The sequence below is a fragment of the Rhinatrema bivittatum genome, chromosome 6 (genome assembly GCF_901001135.1).
Source record: "Rhinatrema bivittatum chromosome 6, aRhiBiv1.1, whole genome shotgun sequence".
NCBI classification, from domain to species: domain Eukaryota; kingdom Metazoa; phylum Chordata; class Amphibia; order Gymnophiona; family Rhinatrematidae; genus Rhinatrema; species Rhinatrema bivittatum.
The window spans coordinates 15,124,054-15,147,847 of NC_042620.1; the positions used below are offsets into that span (position 1 = coordinate 15,124,054).

At 46.5% G+C, this 23,794-nt stretch overlaps 1 protein-coding gene across 1 annotated transcript in view; it reads left to right on the forward strand.

Moving 5' to 3' along the window:
• The window catches only part of TNS1 (tensin 1), a gene marked incomplete in the record, with an annotated part of 1,098,810 nt that overhangs the window by 860,003 nt on the left and 215,013 nt on the right, over positions 1-23,794 (forward strand). The window contains 2 exon segments of the mRNA XM_029605104.1: positions 8,212-8,287; positions 15,347-15,476. Coding sequence (XP_029460964.1) covers positions 8,212-8,287; positions 15,347-15,476 — 206 coding nt within the window.

Consider the following 23,794-nt stretch of genomic DNA (forward strand, 5'->3'; position numbering starts at 1 on the left):
TTGTAGAGGGGCTTGGTTACATCCCACTTGTCTTGATAGATCTGGGTAGGAACAGGCAAGGAAAATTGGTTCTTACCTGCTAATTTTGTTCCTGGAATACCACAGATCAGTCCAGACTCCGGGTCCATTCTGAGTATGATTAGTTTTTAGAAAGACCTCTCCTGATTCTGGATTCTGCTGTTGATGCATCGGGTCACGCTAGAGAGATAACATTCCTGGATGGAATAAATGATAGCTTTATGGAGCAATTGGTTCAGGAACCGACGAGAGAGGGAGCAATTTTAGATCTAATTCTCAGTGGAGCACAGGACTTGGTGAGAGAGGTAACGGTGGTGGGGCCGCTTGGAAATAATGATCATAATATGATCAAATTTGATTTAATAACTGGAAGAGGAACAGTGTACAAATCCAAGGCTCTCGTGCTAAACTTTCAAAAGGGATACTTTGATAAAATGAGAAAAATTGTTAGGAAAAAACTGAAAGGAGCAGCTACAAAAGTAAAAAATGTCCAAGAGGCCTGGTCATTGTTAAAAAAAAATACCATTCTAGAAGCACAGTCTAAATGTATTCCACACATTAAGAAAGGTGGAAAGAAGGCAAAACGATTACCGGCATGGTTAAAAGGGGAGGTGAAAGAAGCTATTTTAGCCAAAAGATTTTCATTCAAAAATTGGAAGAAGGATCCAACAGAAGAAAATAGGATAATGCATAAACATTGGCAAGTTAAATGTAAGACATTGATAAGACAGGCTAAGAGAGAATTTGAAAAGAAGTTGGCTGTAGAGGCAAAAACTCACAGTAAAAACGTTTTAAAATATATCCGAAGCAGAAAGCCTGTGAGGGAGTCAGTTGGACCGTTAGATGATCGAGGGGTTAAAGGGGCACTTAGAGAAGATAAGGCCATCGCGGAAAGATTAAATGATTTCTTTGCTTCAGTGTTTACTGAAGAGGATGTTGGGGAGGTACCCGTAATGGAGAAGGTTTTCATGGGTAATGATTCAGATGGACTGAATCAAATCACGGTGAACCTAGAAGATGTGGTAGGCCTGATTGACAAACTGAAGAGTAGTAAATCACCCAGACCAGATGATATACACCCCAGAGTTCTGAAGGAACTAAAAAATGAAATTTCAGACCTATTAGTAAAAATTTAAAATCATCCATTGTACCTGAAGACTGGAGGATAGCAAATGTAACCCCAATATTTAAAAAGGGCTCCAGGGGTGATCCGGGAAACTACAGACCGGTTAGCCTGACTTCAGTGCCAGGAAAAATAGTGGAAAGTGTTCTAAACATCAAAATCACAGAACATATAGAAAGACATGATTTAATGGAACAAAGTCAGCATGGCTTTACCCAGGGCAAGTCTTGCCTCACAAATCTGCTTCACTTTTTTGAAGGAGTTAATAAACATGTGGATAAAGGTGAACCGGTAGATATAGTATACTTGGATTTTCAGAAGGCGTTTGACAAAGTTCCTCATGAGAGGCTTCTAGGAAAAGTAAAAAGTCATGGGATAGGTGGCGATGTCCTATCGTGGATTGCAAACTGGCTAAAAGACAGGAAACAGAGAGTAGGATTAAATGGGCAATTTTCTCAGTGGAAGGGAGTGGACAGTGGAGTGCCTCAGGGATCTGTATTGGGACCCTTACTGTTCAATATATTTATAAATGATCTGGAAAGAAATACGACAAGTGAGATAATCAAATTTGCTGATGACACAAAATTGTTCAGAGTAGTTAAATCACAAGCAGATTGTGATAAATTGCAGGAAGACCTTGTAAGACTGGAAAATTGGGCATCCAAATGGCAGATGAAATTTAATGTGGATAAGTGCAAGGTGATGCATATAGGGAAAAATAATCCATGCTATAATTACACAATGTTGGGTTCCATATTAGGTGCTACAACCCAAGAAAGAGATCTAGGTGTCATAGTGGATAACACATTGAAATCGTCGGTTCAGTGTGCTGCGGCAGTCAAAAAACAAACAGAATGTTGGGAATTATTAGAAAGGGAATGGTGAATAAAATGGAAAATGTCATAATGCCTCTGTATCGCTCCATGGTGAGACCGCACCTTGAATACTGTGTACAATTCTGGTCGCCACATCTCAAAAAAGATATAATTGCGATGGAGAAGGTACAGAAAAGGGCTACCAAAATGATAAGGGGAATGGAACAACTCCCCTATGAGGAAAGACTAAAGAGGTTAGGACTTTTCAGCTTGGAGAAGAGTCGACTGTGGGGGGGATATGATAGAGGTGTTTAAAATCATGAGAGGTCTAGAACGGGTAGATGTGAATCGGTTATTTACTCTTTCGGATAGTAGAAAGACTAGGGGGCACTCCATGAAGTTAGCATGGGGCACATTTAAAATTAGTCGGAGAAAGTTCTTTTTTACTCAACGTACAATTAAACTCTGGAATTTGTTGCCAGAGGATGTGGTTAGTGCAGTTGGTATAGCTGTGTTTAAAAAAGGATTGGATAAGTTCTTGGAGGAGAAGTTCACTTAGAGAATAGCCACTGCCATTAGCAATGGTAATATGGAATAGACTTAGTTTTTGGGGTACTTGCCAGGTTCTTATGGCCTGGATTGGAAACAGGATGCTGGGCTTGATGAACCCTTGGTCTAACCCAGTATGGCATTTTCTTATGTTCTTCTTATGTTCTTATGTTTAATTTTCTTCTGCATTTAGTTCTCGCAGTTTGGAGATTTAAAGATTTTTTCTTTCTTTAACCATAGTTCAGGGGTCAGTTTGGTTGGGAGTTCCAGCTTGTTCCCCAGCTCTTTAGAGGAAGAGATCCTGGTGGCTTGAAGTTATACATCTTGTCTTGGGTACAAGTCAATACTGAGGGACTGCAGGTGGCACTCTCGGTTAAGTAGCAGTGCCTGCAAAGTTTTTATTCTCTGTCTCCATCTTCTGGTAGGGATGCAAAACCCACATGACTGGACTGATCTGTGGTATTCCAGGAATGGAAATTAGCAGGTTAGAACCAATTTTCCTTTGTATCTCCTTTTTCTGAAGGCTGAGGAAAAGTAGAAAAATTTTCGAGGCAGATTGGAAACTTCTGTTGTGCACAAGTACTTCACTCCCCCAAGAACACCCTTTCTTAATGCAGCCAAAAGTGCAACTGTTGTCAATGCTACACAGACTTTTCAGCCAGCCCAAGCAGGCTAGTTTCAGATTGACCAATTTACTGGGTAAAAGGCTTTGATAACTGCTCTAGTGTGCATCTCCTGTGCGTGACATGGCCACACTTCCAGATCGCGGGTGTGTAGATGGAACCCAGAGCTGCAAAGCAGGGAGGAGGAAGGAAGAACAGCCAGCAGAGGGAGACTGAAATAGTTGTGAGACGTGCTCTTAAAAGCTAGCATTGGACAGATGTGGTCCTCCTTGATACCGCCTCATATCATGCAAAAGTTGCTTTTTCACCCTTCTTTTTGGCACTTGTACATATGGATTGTAATTTTCAAACTCTCCACATAGCGGTACATTCTACACACAGACTTTACCATGAATTCTCCAAGTGAACTTACACACACCAAAGTTGTTTTGAAAATACTTAGGTAACTGGCCAAGTACTTGCACGCATTCACTCATATAAAACTAATCTTCTTCTTCTAAATCAAATCTAAATAAGAACATGGAATGACTTGATTGGTTAAGTGTCCATGCCTAGTACTTTTGTAGCAATCCTAAATATTTAAAGCTCCAGTGTAACCAGTCACGTTCAAAAGCACACACTAAGTAAACCGCACTGGTTCACATGATGACAGGATAAATTCACCAGCTCCTATTGGTTCTCTCTGCTGAGGAGTGTATTTCAAAGCAAAGAACCAACCATAAGCACCAAGGAGATGTCAAAAGAACTGTGGGACAAAGTTGTGAAAAGGCAATGATCTGGTAATCCATAATAATCATCCCATAATCAAGATGATTATAAAGAAGTGGAAGGTGTATGGCACCACCAAGACCCAGCTTAGATGAGACTATCTCTCCAAACTGGAAGACCGAGCAAGAAGACGACTGATCAGGGAAGCAATCACAAGTCCATCGGCAACGTTGAAAGAGCTATAGGTTAGTTAAAGTCTGCACATGACAACAGTATACCAAGCACTCCACAAATTTGGCCTATATGGTAGGGGGGCAAGAAGGAAGCCATTACTCAAGAAAGCCCACCTTCAATCCTGTTTGAAGTAGGCAAAGGAAAACTTAGGGATACTGTGGCCATGTGGCAGAGACTTCTGTGGTCTGACAAAACCAGAATAGAACATTTTAGCCTAAATGCCAAGCATTACATTTGAGACAAACCCAACACAGCCTATTACCCAGACAAAACCACCACCCTTACTGTGAAGCGTGGTGGTGGTGGCATTATATTATGAGGCTATTTTTCATCAGTAGAGACTGGAGCCTTGTCAGGATAGAAGGGACAATGAATAAAGAAAAGGATAGAAAAGTCCTTGAGGAAAATCTGCTGCTCTTTGCAAGAAAGCTGAAACTGGGATGGAAGTTCACATTCAGTATGGCTATTTCCTGAAACACACAGCCAAAGCTACCCTGGAATGGCTAAGGATCAAAAAGGTAAGGGCCGTATTTTAAATGCCCGGCGTGCCTATTTTGCATAGGCCGCCGGCGCGCGCACAGCCCCGGGACGTGCGTAAGTCCCGGGACTTCGTAAAAGGGGCGGGGGAGGGGCGTGTCCGGGGCAGTTCAGGGCGGGACCGGGGGCGTGGCACCGGCCTGGGGGCGTGGTCGAGGCCTCCGGACCAGCCCCCGGGTCGGGTGATGGCACGCCAGCAGCCCGCTGGCGCGCGCAGATTTACACCTGCTGAAAGCAGGCGTAAATCTGCCAACAAAGGGTAGGGAGGGGGTTTAGATAGGGCTGGGGGGGTGTGTTAGGTAGGGGAAGGGAGGGGAAGGTGAGGGGAGGCGGAAGGAAAGTTACCTCCGAGGCCGCTCCGAAATCGGAGCGGCCTCGGAGGGAACAGGCAGCGTGCGCGCGGGCTCGGCGCGCGCAGGTTGCACAAATGTGCACCCCCTTGCGCGCAGACCCCGTATCTTATAAAATCCAGCGTACTTGTGTTCGCGCTCGCGCAAATTTATAAAATCTACCCGTAAATGTCCTGATATGGCCCAGTCAAAGCCCTGACCTCAATCGAATCGAAAATCTGTGGCACGACTCAAAGATTGTGGTCCTTCAGCGCTCTCCAAGGAGCTTGGCAGAGCGTGAATAGGTTGGTAAAGAAGACTGGCCTAATATTGTCAAATCTAGGTCTGCAAAGCTGATGGAGACCTATCCCAACAGACTTACTGCTTCCAGCAAGCATCGACTCAGAGGGATGATGCATTTCACTTTTGTTTTTTTGGATACATGTATGCTTAGTCTCCAAAGAAAGCATGTTTGGCCCTGAAGGGTGTGTTACGTATGATGTGTTGATGAGTGGGAGAAAAACTCCTCATTTAAATGCCTGCCAGTCTGACACACAGGCAACAAAATGTGAAAAATGTTTTAAGGGGGTGTAGACTTCCTATATACCACTGTGCATATAATTCTCCTCTAAATCCAGTCTAACACCTTTTCTTAGTTTCTTGTAATTATAAAATTGCTTTTTTTGTCCTAGATTTTGTTTATTTTCTCCTACTGACTCTTCTAGTTCTGGGCACTTTTGTGCCTTTGACTATATTTAAGTGAGGCAGTGCAGTGACTGAGGTGTGCACAAGCGTGTTTGGCTTCTTGGCCTTCATTTGAGTTGACATCATGACCCAAACCTACTCAGTGGCCGTCAGCATCTCTAACTGAATGGAGGGTGATGTCAGAGAGTACCTGTGCGTACTTGGAAAGGATTACTGAGGCTCCCAGACTCAGGTGAATTGTAATAAAACTGATAGCATACACGGATCTGAATAGGGCCAATTTAAAAAGGTGTGCCAAGACTTTCCTGTGATATACAGGGCCTTGGCGTCACGTCTTTTAAGTATAGGAGGTGATTAATTTTATTCCCGACAGTTGGTAAATATATTTTGACTATAAATGCATGTCCTAAGTTTTAAGAATCGACCCTAACTAATTATTACATTGCTGCCAAATGAAGTTTTAAATCTTCACTTTGGACCAGCACATATGAGATTTCCAAGTTCCCTTCCCAGGGACAGGAAACTGCTGCATCTCTGACAGCTCAGGTTGCACCAGGAAGACAAGGCCCCTTGCCAAATGCCCCATATGTGCCTAAGAGACTGAAAAACTGTGAAAATGCCTAAAGAAGTTCAGGGAACATGAAAGCAAGTGGGGAGAGGGGGAGGAAGGGAGGGACCTGTTTTCATTGTAGGCAGTCCGCTGAGGGGATGGGGGGTTAATTGACGGCTGCTTCGAGAAAGTGGAAGTTTTGGTCCCGGAACGTAGGAACATGAGGGGCACTGATGATGTAAACGAGATTAAAAGTGAGCAGTCGGAAAGATTTGTGTCTGCTTTCAGCCAGTCAGGAAGGCTTCAGCCTTCCACCCCATGGTGCAGGTAAGGATAAGAAGCCCCTGAAACGGCTGGGATGCCCCTGTTTGAAAAGATCCAAACTACAGGAAGGATGTCTTTCCTCCCACTTCTAATTCTAGAGATGTGAGCGTGACAGAAATCCTTGAAATAAGCAGGGAATACAAATGATGGACAAACTGGGGCTATTTTATCAGCTGTTCTTCTGTCTCAGCAACTTTCCCATAGTTCAGTCTAGACTTACGATTAATTTAGGGGGCAATGGAGGGCTTGCAGCCTTTTCCTTTGATTTTGAATTTCACCAATGACATTTTTCTTTGTCTGCATTGTTATTGTTAATGCGGCTGTGTGACTTTGTTAGTCCATTTCCCTAGAGCAGAGGTGGGCAATCCACAGAGAATATGCACGGCATATATTTGCATACAGTGGAGGCAGGGCATTTATATATATACCTCACGCCAATGAAGAGTGGGTGACTCACCAGAATGATGGCTACTGCCTGGAGACAATACCCTTATTCAATAAACATACACATGCTTACTGTGACTCCAACATCGTTCTAGCTTCAACAGCAAGAGGAAATGTGGAATAAAGGATCTGCACTCACAAAGGGGGGAGTAGCTGGCTTGTTACGGCGGTTACTACCCCAACCAAATAAGCCTGTTACTTCTATTTCTATGCATATACAGCATAGTTCTCTGCTTCAACGGCAGGGGAGAAGAAAAAACTGATACTTCACGCATATCCAGCATAGCTCTCTGCTTCAACGGCAGGGGAGAAGAAAAAAGGGTTCACACTCACAAAGCGGGGAGTAGCTGGCTTGTTACGGCGGTTACTACCCCAAACCAAATGTGCCTGATACTTCACTTTCGATGCATATCCAGCATGGCTCTCTGCTTCAACAGCATGGGAGAAGAATAAACTGATACTTCAAGCATATCCAGCATAGCTCCCTGCTTCAACGGCAGGGGAGAAGATAAACAACCAATAAGGGCTGTATAACATAGTTTGAGTAAAACAAATAAGCATGGGTGTAGCTTGCTTATTGCGGCGGTTACTACCCCTACTACCCCTAACTTATCAGCTAGATATTCACTTGGATGCAGCTCCATCACTGCTTTCTACATTAATGGTGGGGGTGGAAAGGAAATAGAACCAAGAGCTAAGAGAAACAGATAAGTATGAGAGAAAAAAGTGTGTGAAGCTTGCTGGGCAGACTGGATGGGTCATTTGGTCTTCTTCTGCCGTCATTTCTATGTTTCTATATGCTTTTCCCTTGTGGATGTCCTGAAACCCAGACCTGTTTGTGGCACCAGGACCACAGTTGTTTACCCCCCTGCTCTAGAGCTGTTTCTGCTGCCATTTCATAGTCAGCATGACAGACACATACAAAAATAATGCTGATTGCAATAATCCGACAGCGATACAGCAGGGTCATGGCATGGGGATGGGACTCTGGGCAGGCAGCACTGTTGCACTGGTAAAGCTCTACAATTGAACAGCATCCACCTATGATATGTGCTTACTGGTTAAAAAGAAATGTGTGCCATCTGCTGCAGGTCATCCTGGGCAGCTGCTGCCTCCCAAATGCAGGAGGATGGATGGGATTCATGGAAAGCAGGACTGAACAGCCTGCATTAGCTGCTGATAGCAGTGCATGTGTTGGTTTATTCTCTGTGCTGTTTACATCACATCCCTCCCTCTCTCCCCCTCTCCGCAGCAACGTGCAGGGAGACAGCCAGACAAGCATCTGCATCACCATCGAACCGGGACTCCTCCTCAAGGGAGATATCCTGGTAAGTGACAAATAAGAGCTCTGTCCGACTGTGCAAGCAGGAGAAGGCTGGGTCATTAATTTACTAAAAGGAAGGGGAAGCGTTCCCTGTCTCCTAGGGAAAGAGATAATCAGATGGGGTAGGTAGGATTAATCTGAGTCACAGAGAGTCATGCTGAGCTTAGATAAACTGAAACCGCAAGAGGTCCATGTTCAAAGGATGTTTGACAGTCGGGGAGGATAACTTTCAAAAACCGCTCGTGGGCTCCCGTTTACGCGTGTATAGTTATTACTGTATTTTATAACCTGCATGGATATGATATGCGCAGGTTATAAAATACGAAGTACATATGGGTGCACAAATCCTCTGTACGTGAAAATCATTGAGCCGCTCAAGGTCGGACTAATTCCAGAAAAGTAGCGGCACTTATCCAGATAAGTTCCAATTTATTCGGCTAATTAGCAGCACTTGTCCGTCTGACTAGTGCTTTTTGTACTTATCCAGATATGTAAGATAGCTGGATAAGTCTAAAAAAAAATGCTATTTATCCAGATAAGTTCAAAATTGTCTATCCAAGTGGTAGCAAAGACACTATTTAGCCAGATAAGTCAAACTTTAGCTGGAAAATTGTTCGCATTTGTACTTCCAATTTTAAAGGGATGAGTGAATAGATTTTACTCGCGCTATTTAGATGCATTTACTCCCGTAAGTCGGCTTTTACATGCATAAGTCGGGGGATTTTCTAACAATGCACACGGCAATGAATAGCCAATTTGCCGATTAGTCTCCCAGTTTGCCCAGTTGATCTGCATAAGAATATAAGAAATTGCCATGCTGGGTCAGACCAAGGGTCCATCAAGCCCAGCAGCTTGTGAAGACCCTCCTGGCTCCTCCCATTTCACCCAGACCCCCCCCCCCCCCCTACACCACCACCACCATCCAGTCATTTTTTCACTTTTAAGATGTTTACGATCACTCATGCCGGATATTTTGTAAATCTACGCAAGCAAGGCTTGCACCTGTCACATTGGAAGATTGTAAAATAGCAACTTGGCTCGCCCCAGAAAGCCCCCTGGCCCACGCCTGTTATACCCGCACCAGTCTACTGGTGGATCCTGATTTTTCCGTCTATGCTGCATGTTTAAAATAGTGTGCACTGGCGTATGCGCTACTTTTTACACACGCATCTTTTGAGAATTCACCTTTACGATGCCATTTATCTGGACAAACCTCAGGGTTTTAAGTATCCTGCCTGTTTGACTACCCCTGAGTTATCTGTATAAGTCAGAGGTGGTCCGGGTTTTCTGGATAACACTATTCCTGTACATTCCCAGATCAATCCAGACAAGTGGACTATGCATCCCGACCAGCAGATGGAGGCAGAGGACAAAGCCTTGAGGCACCTCTACCACCTGCAGTCCCTCAGCATTTCTCTGTCTCCAGCAGGTGGTAGAGGTGCAGACCTGCAGGCTCCCTGAGGTGTTAGGCTCCTTCGAGGACCATCCCTCAGGTGGAGCAGGGTGACAACCGGGGGGGGGGGGGTTGGAAACCCCTGCTGGTGTTCGCCCTCGACCGGCCGGAGGTCCTGATAGCCAGTTCCCTGGACCTCCTGTCAGGGATGTACCCTGCTCTTCATAATTAAGCTGTTGGTTTAAAAAAAAAGAAAAGAGAGGTGTTTTTCTGTTGCGGTGGCTACAGAGAGTGGTGAGTGCCTTAGCAGCGGGAGCTGTCAGCATACCAGGAGGAGAAGATTGGGGAATACTTCTCTCCTTTCTCCCTCGCTCCAGGGGCCCTGAGGATGGTGAGGGAGGTCGCGACTTCACTCTATGGGACCACCGGTGCAGTCTCCCTTCATGTTCCCAGTCATTGGGGGTTTCAGGCCAACGCTACTTTGCCCATTTCTCCTTGTGGGACCCTTTGATTTTTCTTCAGGGTACCTGCGCGCTGCTCCGACCGCATTTTTTGAGGGCGGTCGACACGCACTGTGCTTGCCACGTGTGCGGCCTTTGAAGCCTATTGTGCACGAGGGCGCACGAGCAAATCGCTGGTTGAGCCGCATATGGGGCTTGTGCTGCTGCGGATATGGTATCAAAACCACGTGTAACAGCCTGCAGGGCTTGTGGGACCCTGGTCTGCTCAGCTGAGCAGTAAATCCTTGTGTACCAGCTGCCAGGCAGGAGGTGAAGGGACCTCGGGGGTTCCCTAGAGAAGAAGGCTCTCCATTCGGCAGGGGCCCCGACTGTGGCCCCGGGGGATCTCAGGGAGCAACCGTGCCTGATGGAGATTGCATACAGGACTTGGCACTCAGCAGAAATTTGCAGGATGGGCCTCTTCCTCTGTCGCCTGTGGCTCAGGAGGACTTCAAGGGGGGTCAAGTTTCAGGGGACCTAGAAGATTTTTCTCCAGAGTTAGTTCTACTCCTCCAAAAGGCCTTCCTGGCAAGGAAGGGAGCGGGCTTCAAGTTTCTGAGAAGGTCAACAGGCGTGCGTCTAAGATCCTTAAAGTGGCTCCTTCAGGGGGATCCGGGGACCCGTTGCAACAACTGGGTTTGGGTCGAGCAGGTCTGGAGACTGACCCCAGAGATGGGGAGGACTCAGATGGTATTCTGGAGGATCCTCTCAATTTACAGGACACAGACCCAGATGCAGATGCGGATGCAACCCTGAACATGGATCCAGATGAGTTGCCGGTGTCAGAGGGTGACGACCCTCACATATTCCACTTGATTAAAAAAGAGGCGTTATGTCCCCTCATTCCTCCAGATTTTACAGGAATTGGGGGTGAAGGTGACTTAGGAGGAGTCGGATAATGAGGGCATGAACCTGGTCCTGGATGGTCTGCGGGGGGCCCCTAGTGCCTTTCCTTTGCTGAAGAAGATTCGTAAACTGATGAACTGAGAGGAGACTCCCCGGAAGCGGGCCTTAAGGTCGGAAGAGCCATGGCTAAACTTTATCCCCTTATGGAGGAGACCTTGAAGCTTCTGCAAGTACCAAAGGTGGATGCGGCAGTTTCAGCTATCACCAAGAAGTTGACCATCCCAGTGGCAGGGGCTGCCGCTTTGAGGGATGTGCAGAACCGCAAGTTGGAGATTCATTTGAAGCGGTTGTTTGAGGTGTCTGCTTTGAGTTTCCGGGCCACGATTTGTAATAGCATGATGCAGAGAGCGTGTCTATGCTGGGTACAGAAGTTATGAGGGATGGCTTCCTCCGGGAATGGGGATTCTCTGCAATCAGCGCATTTGGAGGTTGGTGTGGCCTATGTCATGGATGCGCTTTACGACTTGGTCTGCCCCTCGGCTAGGAGCATGGTCTCAGCAGTAGTGGCTCACAGGCTTTTGTGGTTACAAAATTGGTCCACGTACATGTGGTCCAAAGCTCAGCTGTGTAATCTCCCCTTTAAGGGAAAACTCCTGTTTGGGGAAAATATGGATCAGCTGATGAAGACTTTGGGAGAATCCAAGGGAAATAAGTTACCAAAGGACCAAAAGTCCCGCAAGAAGGTTTTTCCACCTTGGTCCCGGATTCGGGATTCGTGTAGGTTCCATTCTGGCAAGTCCACCACTGGGGTGGGAGCTAAGCAGTCAGCTGAACGTCAGCAGTCCTTTCGAGGAGAGCCTGCAGGTTCCATGGACTGACCCGGTCAAGGGGCTGGTGGTGATAAATCTTCACAATGAAGCCAGCCTTGCCCATTTTTCCTTAGAAGCGGTAGGGGCAGATTGTCCATCTTTTATGAGGATTGGGTCAGGATTACCTTGAACCGCTGTGTGTTAGAAATGGTTCAAGATGGTTACGCACTAGAGTTTTCTTTACCCATCAGGGAGGTCTTTCTGGAGTCCCACGTCATCTCCCAGAAAAAGCAGGAGGCTGTGCAGGGGACTCCACAGAGGCTTTTGCACCTCAACGCAATCGTGCCTGTTCTAAAGGAGGAACAGGGTCGAAGTCGGTATTCCATTTACTTTATAGTACCAAAGAAGGAAGGCACGTATTGTCCCATCCTCGACTTGCAGAAGGTAAACAGAGCTCTAAGAGTGCCATGTTTTCGGATGGAAACGTTAAGGACAGTAATGGCGCAGGTCCGCAAAGAAGAGTTCTTGGCGTTGTTGAATCTGACGGAGGCTTACCTTCATATTCCCATTCGACAGGAACATCAAAGGTTCCTGCATTTCAAGATGTTGAGCCAAAATTTTCAGTTTCGGGCCGTTCACTTTGGGTTGGCTACGGCACCTCAAAAAGTGATGGTAGTGGTGGCAGCGGCCCTTCGCAGAGGAGGAGTGTTGGTCCATCCATATTTGGACAACTGGCTGATTTGAGCAAAAACGGAGGAAGAGTGTCAGAGGTCGATCCAGGGAGTTATGGTCACTTTACGGTCACTAGGTTGGGTGATAAATGTGACGAAGAGTCACTTGCTGCCTTCTCAGTCTCTGGAGTATCTGGGGATGCTTTTCGATACCCAGCAGGGCAGAGTGTTTTTGTCCTCTGACAGAGTGACCAAATTGCTGGTGCAAGTGGCTTGGCTGCTTCGACTTTCACCGCCAACGGTCTGATACTATTTGCAGGCAGATTTTCTCAGCAGTCAGCAGTTGGACCCAGGGGAATGGGAATTGTCCCTGGAAGCTTGGGATCACATCTGTGCCAGATGGAGCGAACCTCAACTGGATCTCATGGTGATGCAGGCCAACATGAAGATGACGAGGTTTTTCAGTTGCAGGAGAGAGACCCGGCGCAGTGGGCCTGGATGCCTTGGTGTGCCCTTGGCCAATGGGGATCCTGCTGTATGTGTTTCCCTCGTGGCCTCTCATTGGACGTGTTCTTCGGCATCACCCTCACCACTGACCCGGAGTCATCTCGGGTCAGTGGTGAGGGTGTCGCCAGAGAGGCCACATTGCTCTTGGTTTGTGGATCTCACAGTTGAGGGACCCCTCAGCTTGGCTCATCTGCCTCACTTGCTATGACAGGGACCCATATTTTTTAATCGGGAGAATCACTTTTGTCTCATGGCTTGGCTTTTGAGAGGCGGTGCTTGCACCTGAAGGGCTATTCTGACCAGTACCCTCCTCCAGGCGCAGAGACCCTCGACCTCAATAGCTTTTGCCGGAGTCTGGAGGGTCTTTGAGTCCTGTTGTCTGCTGTGCCGGCTAGATCCCCTTTCAGTGGACGTGTCCCAGATGTTATCCTTTTTGCATGAGGGCTTGTCTAAGGGTTTGGCCTATAATTCGCTATGTGTACAGGTGTCTGTTTTGGGTTCCCGTAGGGGCAAGGTGCGTAGGATGTGGTTAGGCTCCCATCCTGATGTGGTTCGTTTTCTGAAAGGAGTGAAGCATTTGCATCAGCCATTGTGGAAATTGTGTCCTGATTGGAGCCTCAATTTGGTTCTTCGGGTTCTTTGTGGGCCGCCCTTTGAGCCCTTGCGAAGGGCGACGTTGAAGGACGAGACCTTAAAGATGTTTTTTCTGGTGGCAGTTTGTTCGGCCAGGCAGATTTCGGAGTCACAGGCTCTATCTTGCAGAGACCCCTTTTTGCACCTTTCTAATGATGGGGAACGTTGCAAACAGTTTCCTCCTTTTTGCAGAAGGTGGTGTCTTCTTTCCATATCAATCAGATGGTAGATCTTCCGGCTTTTCCAGAGTGGTCCAGGGATTCTCCTCAGGAGACGGAACTGCATCTGTTGGATGTATGCTGGGTTATATACTTTTCAATACCCACTGCCACTGTTTATTTTGTATTTTTTGCGAGATTGTATATAGTTCATTTGCAAGTTCTGTGACATATTATACTGTATATTTGCAATTTTTCTGTTCCTATCTTAGTTAATCTCCTTTCACTCTCTCAGGCTTTCCTCCGTCTCCGCTCTCCCTTTTCTTCCTTCCGCCTGCTCCTTTAATCCCCGTCCCTGTTATTTGTATTTTCTGTCTTTCAGTTAATTGTAAACCGATATGATGTTACCACGAATGTCGGTATAAAAAAAACTGTTAAATAAATAAATATTGTGTTATATGGAGGTCATGAATTCTTTCCTGTGCTCAGATCATCTTTTTGTGGTGTTTGGAGGAGTGAAGAAAGGCGATGAGGCTTCGAAGGCCACAATTGCAGGATGGCTTAGGGAGGCTGTTTGCTCTGCTTACATTTGTGAAGGTCGTAGGGTTCCATTCTACTAGGGCGCAGGCAGCTTCGTGGGCGGAATGTCAATGACTTTCTCCTCAGGAGATTTGCAGAGCGGCGATGTGGTCTTTGCTGCACATGTTCATCAGACATTACCTTTTGGACGAGCACACATCAAGATGCGTCCTTTGGTGAGGGTGTCTTGCGCTCGAGTTTTTCGGGTTCCCGCCCAGTCTAGGGGTGCTTGGGTACATCCCACTGGTTATGTACAGGAAAGGAAGATTGGTTCTTATCTGCTAATTTTCGTTCCTGTAATACCACAGATCAGTCCAGAGACCCTTCCCGTTGTTGCAGAAAGACTGTTTCCTGATAGTCGTCGTAATATAGTTGCATCTTTCTAATTGACTTTCTGGGGTTTTTTGGAGATCATAGTGGCCCTGCTTTACCTGTTCACCCTAGAGGGGTTTTTTGATAGTTTCTAATTTCTTAGCTTGGGTACAGATTAATACTGAGGGACTGCCGGTGGCACTCTCGGTTATGTAGCAGTGCCTCAAGGGTTTGTTCTCTGCCTCCATCTGCTGGTAGGGTTGCATAACCCGCTTGTCTGGACTGATCTGTGATATTACAGGAATGAAAATTATCAGGTAAGAACCAATTTTCCTATACTCGTTATGTGGATAAGTTATCCGGGTACACGTACCCAGATAACTTTAAATGTGACCAGCTATATTCAACATGTCGCTGGTTAAATACAGAAAAAAAAACCCTTCCAGGCCAGCAGGCCCAGTCCCGGAACTCTCAACACCCCAAAATATGTAAATAATTTATTTTTGGACCTAGCAGTTTTCCTCCTGTTCTTTTTATCAGCTCATTCAGAACCAGGACTAGGATTTGACATCGGGGGGCGGGGGTGTTCCCAGTTTTACATCCCTCCTTACAGTGACTGCCCTGTGATAACCACCTCGTCTCCTTCCCGCTACAGTTGAAGTGTTATCACAAGAAGTTCCGAAGCCCGGCCCGGGACGTCATCTTCCGCGTGCAGTTCCACACCTGCGCGATCCATGACCTCAGCCTCACCTTCGGGAAGGAGGACCTGGATGATGCCTTCAAAGGTAAGGCACCTGCATCTTCTTCTCAGCCGGGGTAGTAGCACTTCAGGCACCACCTGGTGTCCCATCTGATTACGTTCCTGTACTGGAGCTGGTGTTGGCGGTCTCAGAATGTGCACGGGTGACAGTAATTAGAGATGTCCTTAAATATGGAAGTGTTACATTATCATGTTAGCTCTGTGGAGCCACTCTGTAGCCCTGACTTTTTCAGTCTACTTTTAACTGGCCAGACCTTGTAAACTTGACTTTAAAGTACCATATACAACATAATCCTAATTTCCTTTCATACAGTGTGTTTGAAACTAGTTTCAAACCCATTTTTAAAGCACTACATAATGGAGGTAGACAATTCATTTGGTAGTTTAAAGCCAATTTCCAAACTTGTCGGCTAAGAGATCTACGCGAGGGCTTAAATGAAAACCCAAACAATAAAAACTAGATTAGCACACTATAGTAATGCTCTGGGGGTGGCAAGCTATAGTGCGCCATACTGTTCCCGTGGTAATACTCTGGGTATGGGACACTACAGTGCACCATGCTAATGCTCTGGGTGTCACTAACACACGATATCACCTCCAATGTTGAAATTTAACATGGGACATGGACAGGGGATATGGACATCCAAGCAGATAAGTTCTGGGAATTCTATTCATGTCTTATACTCTTGGCTTACATTTAAAAAAGTGTCTGTGTTTTTGGGAAAGGTTCGGCATTTGTGAAAGAAACTTTTATTTAAATTCCTGCTAGAGCAGTTAGTAACTTATGTCACAAATTTACAAAATAATTTTTGATTTAGCATATTGTTTCACTATTTCAACATTTCAAATATATATCAATACACATTAATTGTGCATGCTAAGCAATCACAGAAAACCTACCACGGGTGGGAGGAGGTTGGTTAGTGATTAAAATCTCAGTACACTGCCGGATGCAGTGATACGATGAATCTATATGAAACCTTCTGCTTCTCTCCTTAAATATTTTTTCTTGGTCATTTGTTTTTGCTTAACTCAGATAAATAGATAAAAAAATTTGGGTAGACACGTTTGTCATAGGAAATCATTTAGATGTAGTAAAATAGTTACATTTCAACATTGGAGGTGATATCGTGTGTTAGTGATATCAATATTATATTCCTCAAAAAATAACCAGTGCATCGTTTATTTGGTAATACTCTGGGTGTGGCATGCTATAGTGCACCAAGCTGTTCTTGTGGTAATGCTCTGGGTGTGGCATCCTAAACTGCACCAGGCTGTTCTTGTGGTAATACTCTGGGTGTGGCATGTTATAGTGCACCATGCTGTTCTTGTGGTAATGCTCTGGGTGTGGCATGCTATAGTGCACCATGCTGTTCTTGTGGTAATACTCTGGGTGTGGCATGCTAAACTGCACCATGCTGTTCTTGTGGTAATACTCTGGGTATGGCATGCTAAACTGCACCAGGCTGTTCTTGTGGTAATACTCTAGGTGTAGCATGCTATAGTGCACCATGCTGCTCTTGTGGTAATGCTCTGGGTGTGGCATGCTAAACTGCACCAGGCTGTTCTTGTGGTAATACTCTGGGTGTGGCATGTTATAGTGCACCATGCTGTTCTTGTGGTAATGCTCTGGTGTGGCATGCTATAGTGCACCATGCTGTTCTTGTGGTAATACTCTGGGTGTGGCATGCTAAACTGCACCATGCTGTTCTTGTGGTAATACTCTGGGTGTGGCATGCTAAACTGCACCAGGCTGTTCTTGTGGTAATACTCTAGGTGTAGCATGCTATAGTGCACCATGCTGCTCTTGTGGTAATGCTCTGGGTATGGCATGCTAAACTGCACCAGGCTGTTCTTGTGGTAATACTCTGGGTGTGGCATGCTATACTGCACCATGCTGTTCTTGTGGTAATACTCTGGGTGTGGCATGCTATAGTGCACCATGCTGTTCTTGTGGTAATACTCTAGGTGTAGCATGCTAAACTGCACCAGGCTGTTCTTGTGGTAATACTCTGGGTGTGGCATGCTATACTGCACCATGCTGTTTTTGTGGTAATACTCTGGTTGTGGCATGCTATAGTGCACCAGGCTGTTCTTGTGGTAATGCTCTGGGTGTGGCATGCTATAGTGCACCAGGCTGTTCTTGTGGTAATGCTCTGGGACACGTCCACTGAAAGGGGATCTAGCCGGCACCATGCTGTTCTTGTGGTAATGCTCTGGGTGTGGCATGCTATAGTGCACCATACTGTTCTTGTGGTAATGCTCTGGGTGTGGCATGCTAAACTGCACCAGGCTGTTCTTGTGGTAATGCTCTGGGTGTGGCATGCTATAGTGCACCATGCTGCTCTTGTGGTAATGCTCTGGGTGTGGCATGCTAAACTGCACCATGCTGCTCTTGTGGTAATGCTCTGGGTGTGGCATGCTATAGTGCACCATGCTGTTCCAATGGTAATGCTCTGGGAGCAGCATATTATTGTACTCCATCTGTTCCTGGAACAACACCCTGGGGGCGGCACACTATAGTACACCAGGCTGTTCTTATGGTAATACTCTAGGTGTGGCATGCTATAGTGCACCATGCTGTTCCCATGGTAATGCTCTGTGAGCGGCATACTATAGTGCACCATGCTGTTCTTGTGGTAATACTCTGTTCCCGTGGTAATGCTCTGGGTGTGGCATGCTATAGTGCACCATGCTGTTCTTGTGGCAATACTCTAGGTGTGGCATGCTATAGTGCACTATGCTGTTCTTGTGGTAATACTCTGTTCCCGTGGTAATGCTCTGGGTGTTATGACTGCCCATTGCGGCGGTCCGCAACCGGGGGCCGACTGTCATGGTTGAGCGACAACCCAGGCCGCCCTTGCCTTTGCCGTTACCGGTTCCATCCCCAGCAGCCCAGCTCACTGCTACACAACTAAGACAACTCTGGGTCCATACTCAGCAGATGCTCCGTAAAGCGGTTCTCACCGCCAAGAACTTTGCCGACAGGCAGCGACGACCGGCTCCCCAGTTTCGTCCAGGTGAGAAAGTATGGCTGAGCACCCGGCACCTCCGTCTGAGAGTTCCATCCATGCGATTAGCCCCTCGTTATATTGGGCCCTTTTCGGTGCTGTGACAGCTAGGTCCCGTGACTTATCAATTTCGTTTACCAGCAACTTTAAGAATTCATAACTCCTTTCACACATCACTACTGAAGCCGTTGGTCCTCACTTGGCCTACTCACAAGGTTCCTGAAGCCTCCCAGCATGGGTCTGAAGAGGAGACAATTTATCAGGTGCATGAGGTACCTGATGTCCGAAAACAAGCTTGCACTTGGGAATACCTGCTGGCTTGGGAGGGATTCGGTCCGGAGGAGAACTCCTGGGAGCCTGCCAAGAACATCCTGGATAAGAATCTTCTCAAGAACTTTCACACTGCTCACCCGGGAAAACCCAGACCTTCTAGAGGGAGGCCTAAAGGAGGGGGTAGTGTTATGGCCGCCGGTCACGGCGGTCCGCGACCGGGGCCGACCGTCATGGCCGCCGGCCGCGGCAGCCCGAGGCCAGGGCCGACTGTTATGACTACCGGCCGCGGCGGTCCGTGGCTGGAACCAAATACTCACCCGCAGCGTCGGGTCCATGCATTGGCTCTCGCTGGAGCAGGCAACTTTCCCCGGCGTTCCCCTCGTGGACACGGCCACTGCTGAGGCCGGCTGCTTGGCTCCGCTCGGCCTGGATGACTCCGCCCCCTTCAGATTAGTTAGGGCCGCGCACGTGGCTGAAGAAAATATTTAAAGGGGCCATGACAGGAAGTTGCCGTGGCTCCTCCCCGAGACTCCTCCCTCACCTCTTGTATTTAAGGCAAGGTCTGCTCCTCAGACCTTGCCTTGGTATTGAGGCTTCTGGTTGTTTGGATTCAGTGCTGGTGTTCCCGGTTCCTGGTCTTCGTTCCTGGTCTTCGTCCCGCTACTGTTCTCCTCCTTCGTTGGATTGATTCTTAGCTTCTGACCCTTGGACCGGCTGTCGTTCTTCGCTTGGCTTGACCTTGGACTGGCTGCGGATCCTTCTCTTGGCTTGTTCCTGGACTGGCTTCGGACCATTCTCCTGAATTGCTTCTGGAACGGATTTGACTTTTCTCCTGGCTTCGACCCTCAGAATGGCTCCTGATCACTCTTTGGCTTCTACTCCTGGACTGGCTCGACCTGCTGGAGGCAGCCGTCTGGAATCCACGATCTGCAGGAGGCGCCTGCATCCAGACCAATCCTCAGTCTTCAGGGAGTCTCCTAAGTCCCAGCAGCCGGGTTCCTACGGGCTCCTCCTGGGGGAACCACGAGCTTCCAGGGCGAAGTCTTCATTCAACTTCTGAACCTTCAAGCCTTGCCCTCCGACGGTAGGGACCAGAGAGGGTTGACTCTCTCTTTGGTAGCGCTAACTTTACCTTGGAACAGGGGTCCACCTCTGGATTCATAACAATGGGTGTGGCATGCTCTAGTGCACCATGCTGTTCTGTGGTAATGCTCTGGGTGTGGCATGCTATAGTGTACCATGCTGTTCTTGTGGTAATACTCTGGGAGCAGCATATTATTGTACTCCATCTGTTCCCGGGATAACACACTGGGGGCAGCACACTATAGTGTGCCGTATTGTTCCTCTGGTAATGCTATGGTGGTGGCACCACTATTACCCCATGCTGTTCCCATGGTATCGCTCTGGTGTGGCACTTTATAATGCACCATACTGTTTCTGTGGTAATGCTCTGGGAATGGCACATGATAATATGCCATGCTGTTCCCATGGTAACACTCTGGATTTGGCCCACTATAGTGCACCATGCTGTTCCTATCATAACTTTGTGGGTGTGGCACATTACAGTGCACTTTGCTGTTCCCATGGTAATGCTCCAGCTGTGGCACATTATAGTGCATTCCCTGTACGTACCCGGATCAGTCCAGACTGTGGGTTATGCCTCCCTTCCAGCAGATGGAGACAGAGAAAAACTTGAAGAGCACCCCTCTTAACTTGGAGCGCCACCTGCATCTCTTCAGTGTTTCTCTGTCTCCAGCAGATGAAGGTGGCAGTCCCTGCAGGCTTGACCTTCTGTGTGGTTAAGTAAATCTCTTCCCAAAAAAAAGAATAAAAAGGAAAGATGCAGGGAGCAAACCAGATCAAGCAAGTTACCCTAATCCTCCCAGGGTCGGCAGGTCCTAGTTGGATTATCCCCTGTGGTGGTAGGATCCAGGAGCTGGGGTTGGTGACCCCGCGGGGCTCCTTCAGGTAAGGTGCCTGGGGTGGAGATACCGGTGATCCGGTCCCTCTCCCCCTTTCTTGTGCCCCCGGACCATTTTTGAAAATAAATAAATAAATAACAAACGGGCAGGAAGCAGCCTGTCAGCCTTCATTCTATTTTTTCATACTATGGCTGTTTTTTAACTTTTTACTTACAGGCGGGGTTGTTTTAAGGCAGGCCGTCCCTGTTTTCGCTGCTGCCTTCCTGCTTTTCTCACAGCTCTTTTTTCTCATGCTGCGTCCGACCCGTTGCGTTGCCTGCGGGGAGTCGGCTTCACGCCTCTCCCGCACAGGGCTTTGCTCACGCTGCCTCTCAGTGCAGGTTACCCCCATGTTTTTCTTAAGGGTATTAACTGCCGCTCCGGGCTGGTTTAGCTTTTTTATTTATTCCCATCCTCTAGCCTTTAGGGATCCACAGTGTTTATCCCATGCCCCTTTGAAATCCTTCACAGTTTTAGTCTTCCCCATTCCAGGCATCCACCACCCTCTCAGTGAAGAAATATTTCCTGACATTGGTTCTAAGTCTTCCTCCCTGGAGTTTCAAATCGTGACATCTAGTTCTACTAAACTGTTTCCAATGATAAAGGTTTGTTGACGACCTTGGATCATTAAACCCTTTCAAGTATCTGAAGGTCTGTATCATATCACCCCTGCTCCTGCTCCTGCTCTGCTCCTCCTCTCCAGGGAGTACATATTCAGGTTCCTCAACCTTTCCTCATAAGTCATTTGATGGAGACCTCCCACCATTTTGGTCACCCTTCTCTGGACCACCTCCATCCTGTCTCTATCCCTTTTGAGATTCGGTCTCCAGAACTGAACACAGTACTCCAGGTGAAGCCTCACCAAGGCCCTTTACAAGGGGATCATCACCTCCTTTCTCTTACTAGATATTACTTTCTCTATGCAGCCCAGCATTCTTCTGGGTTTAGCTATCGCCGTGTCACACTGCTTCGTCAACTTCAGATTGTTAGACACTATCACCCCAAGGTCTCTCTCCTGCTCCGTTCACATCAGCCCTTCACCCACCAACGCATACAGTTCTTTTGGATTACCACGCCCCAGATGCAGGACTCTGCATTTCTTGGCATTGAATCCCAGCTGCCAGTCTTCCAGCTTCTTTAAATCCTGTCTCATTCTCTGTACTCCTTCTGGCATGTCCACTCTGTTGCAGATCTCAGTATCATCTGCAAATAGACAAACTTTATCTTCTAACCCTTCCGCAATTTCTTTCACGAAGATGTTGAATAGACCGGTCCCAACACCAATCCTTGTGGCACTCCACTTAACACTGTTCTCTCTTCAAAGTAGGTTCCATTTACCATCATCCGTTGTCTTCTATCCATCAACCAGTTTGTAATCCACGCCAACACTTTGGAGCTGACTCCCAAGCTTCTCATTTTGTTGATGAGTCTTCTGTGTGGGATTGTATCAAAAGCTTTACTAAAATCCAAGTAAATTACATTGAACGCTCTTCCCTGATCCAGTTGTCTAGTCAACGCTTAAATTGAGTACAGTCCCATAGGAATACCACACTATATTGTGCCAAACCCAGAGCACTACCAAAGAATGCAGCACTATGGTTTGCCAAAAAAGAGCACTATCACAGAAATACCAAATTATAGTGCGTCAAATTCAAAGTGTTACCACGGAAATACTACACTATAATGTGCCAAACCCAGAGTACTACAACAGGAATATTGACTTATAGTGTTCCAAATTCAGGCTATTCCCATGGGAATATCACACTATAGTGTGTTAAATCCAGAGCCTTACATTAGGAATACCATATTACAGTGTTCCAAATCCAGAGAATTCCCACAGGAATACTCACTATAGTGTGCCAAATCCACTCACAGGAATACCACAGCATAGTGTACCAAATCCAGAGTATTCTTACAGGAATACAATAATATACCAAATCCAGAGTATTCTTACAGGAATACCACACTGTAGTGTTCCAAATCCAGAGTATTCTCACAGGAGTACTATACTATAGTGTGCCAAATCCAGAGTATTCTCACAGGAATACCACACTATAGTATTCTCACTGCACTATAGTGTGCCAAATGCAGAGTATTCTCACAAGAATATCACACTACAGTATGCCAAATCAAGAGTATTCCCAGAGGAATATTGCTGTATAGTGAGCTAAATTCACAGCCTTATCCTAGGAATACTGTAAATTATAGTGTTTGCTTATTTATTTAAAGTTTTTTTCTATACCGTCGCTAAGTTATATACCATCGCAGTGGTTTACATGTAGGCACATAAGTAAGTTTGGAGTAAGCGTACTATAGTACATTCTAACCGGTGCCATTAAGTTTTGGTTACATTAAATCATAAAAATACGTACAAATGTTTAGTGATGTAGGTTCTGGCCAGGTGTACCTAGAAGGTACTTTTACAGGTAAAAAAAAAATCACATTTACTGTGTTATATTATTACATTCATTGTGTACTCAATTTGTTAAACTATTGTAATGCACATTTATGAGAATAGTGCTGTGTGCCGGTGCTCTTCTGATTATTCCAGTGTATTTTCTATTCTCCGGTCTCTTTATAAAAAGCCAGTCTTTAGACTTCTCTTGAATGTTTTGGGGTCTCTCTGTAATCTGATCCCCAAAGGCATTGTGTGTTCCAGAGTGTGGGTCCTGCTAAAGACAATGCCCTCTCTCTTACCTGGGTTAGTCTCGCTGTCTTGACTGAGGAATGGTTAAGAGAGCTTTGTTTGCTGAACGAAGGTTCCTGTGTGGGACGTGTACCCGTAGTGCCAGTCCGCCTTTTCATCATGTATTAGTTTATGTATGGTGCATAGTGCTTTGCATTTTATTCTTTGTTCTATGGGTCCCAGTGAAGTTCGGCCAGAGTTTCAGCTATATGGTCTCTTCTTTTTCCAGTTAGTATTCTCGCTGCTGTGTTTGTAGTATTTGAAGTGGTCTTGTTGTTGTATTTGGGAGTCCTAGCAAAGTGCATTACAGTAATCGGCACTGGCGAAAAGTAGTGCCTGTGTGCCAGATGCAGAGTTTCCAGAGGAATACGACACTACATTCTGCCAAATCCAGAATAATACGTGTGTGCTC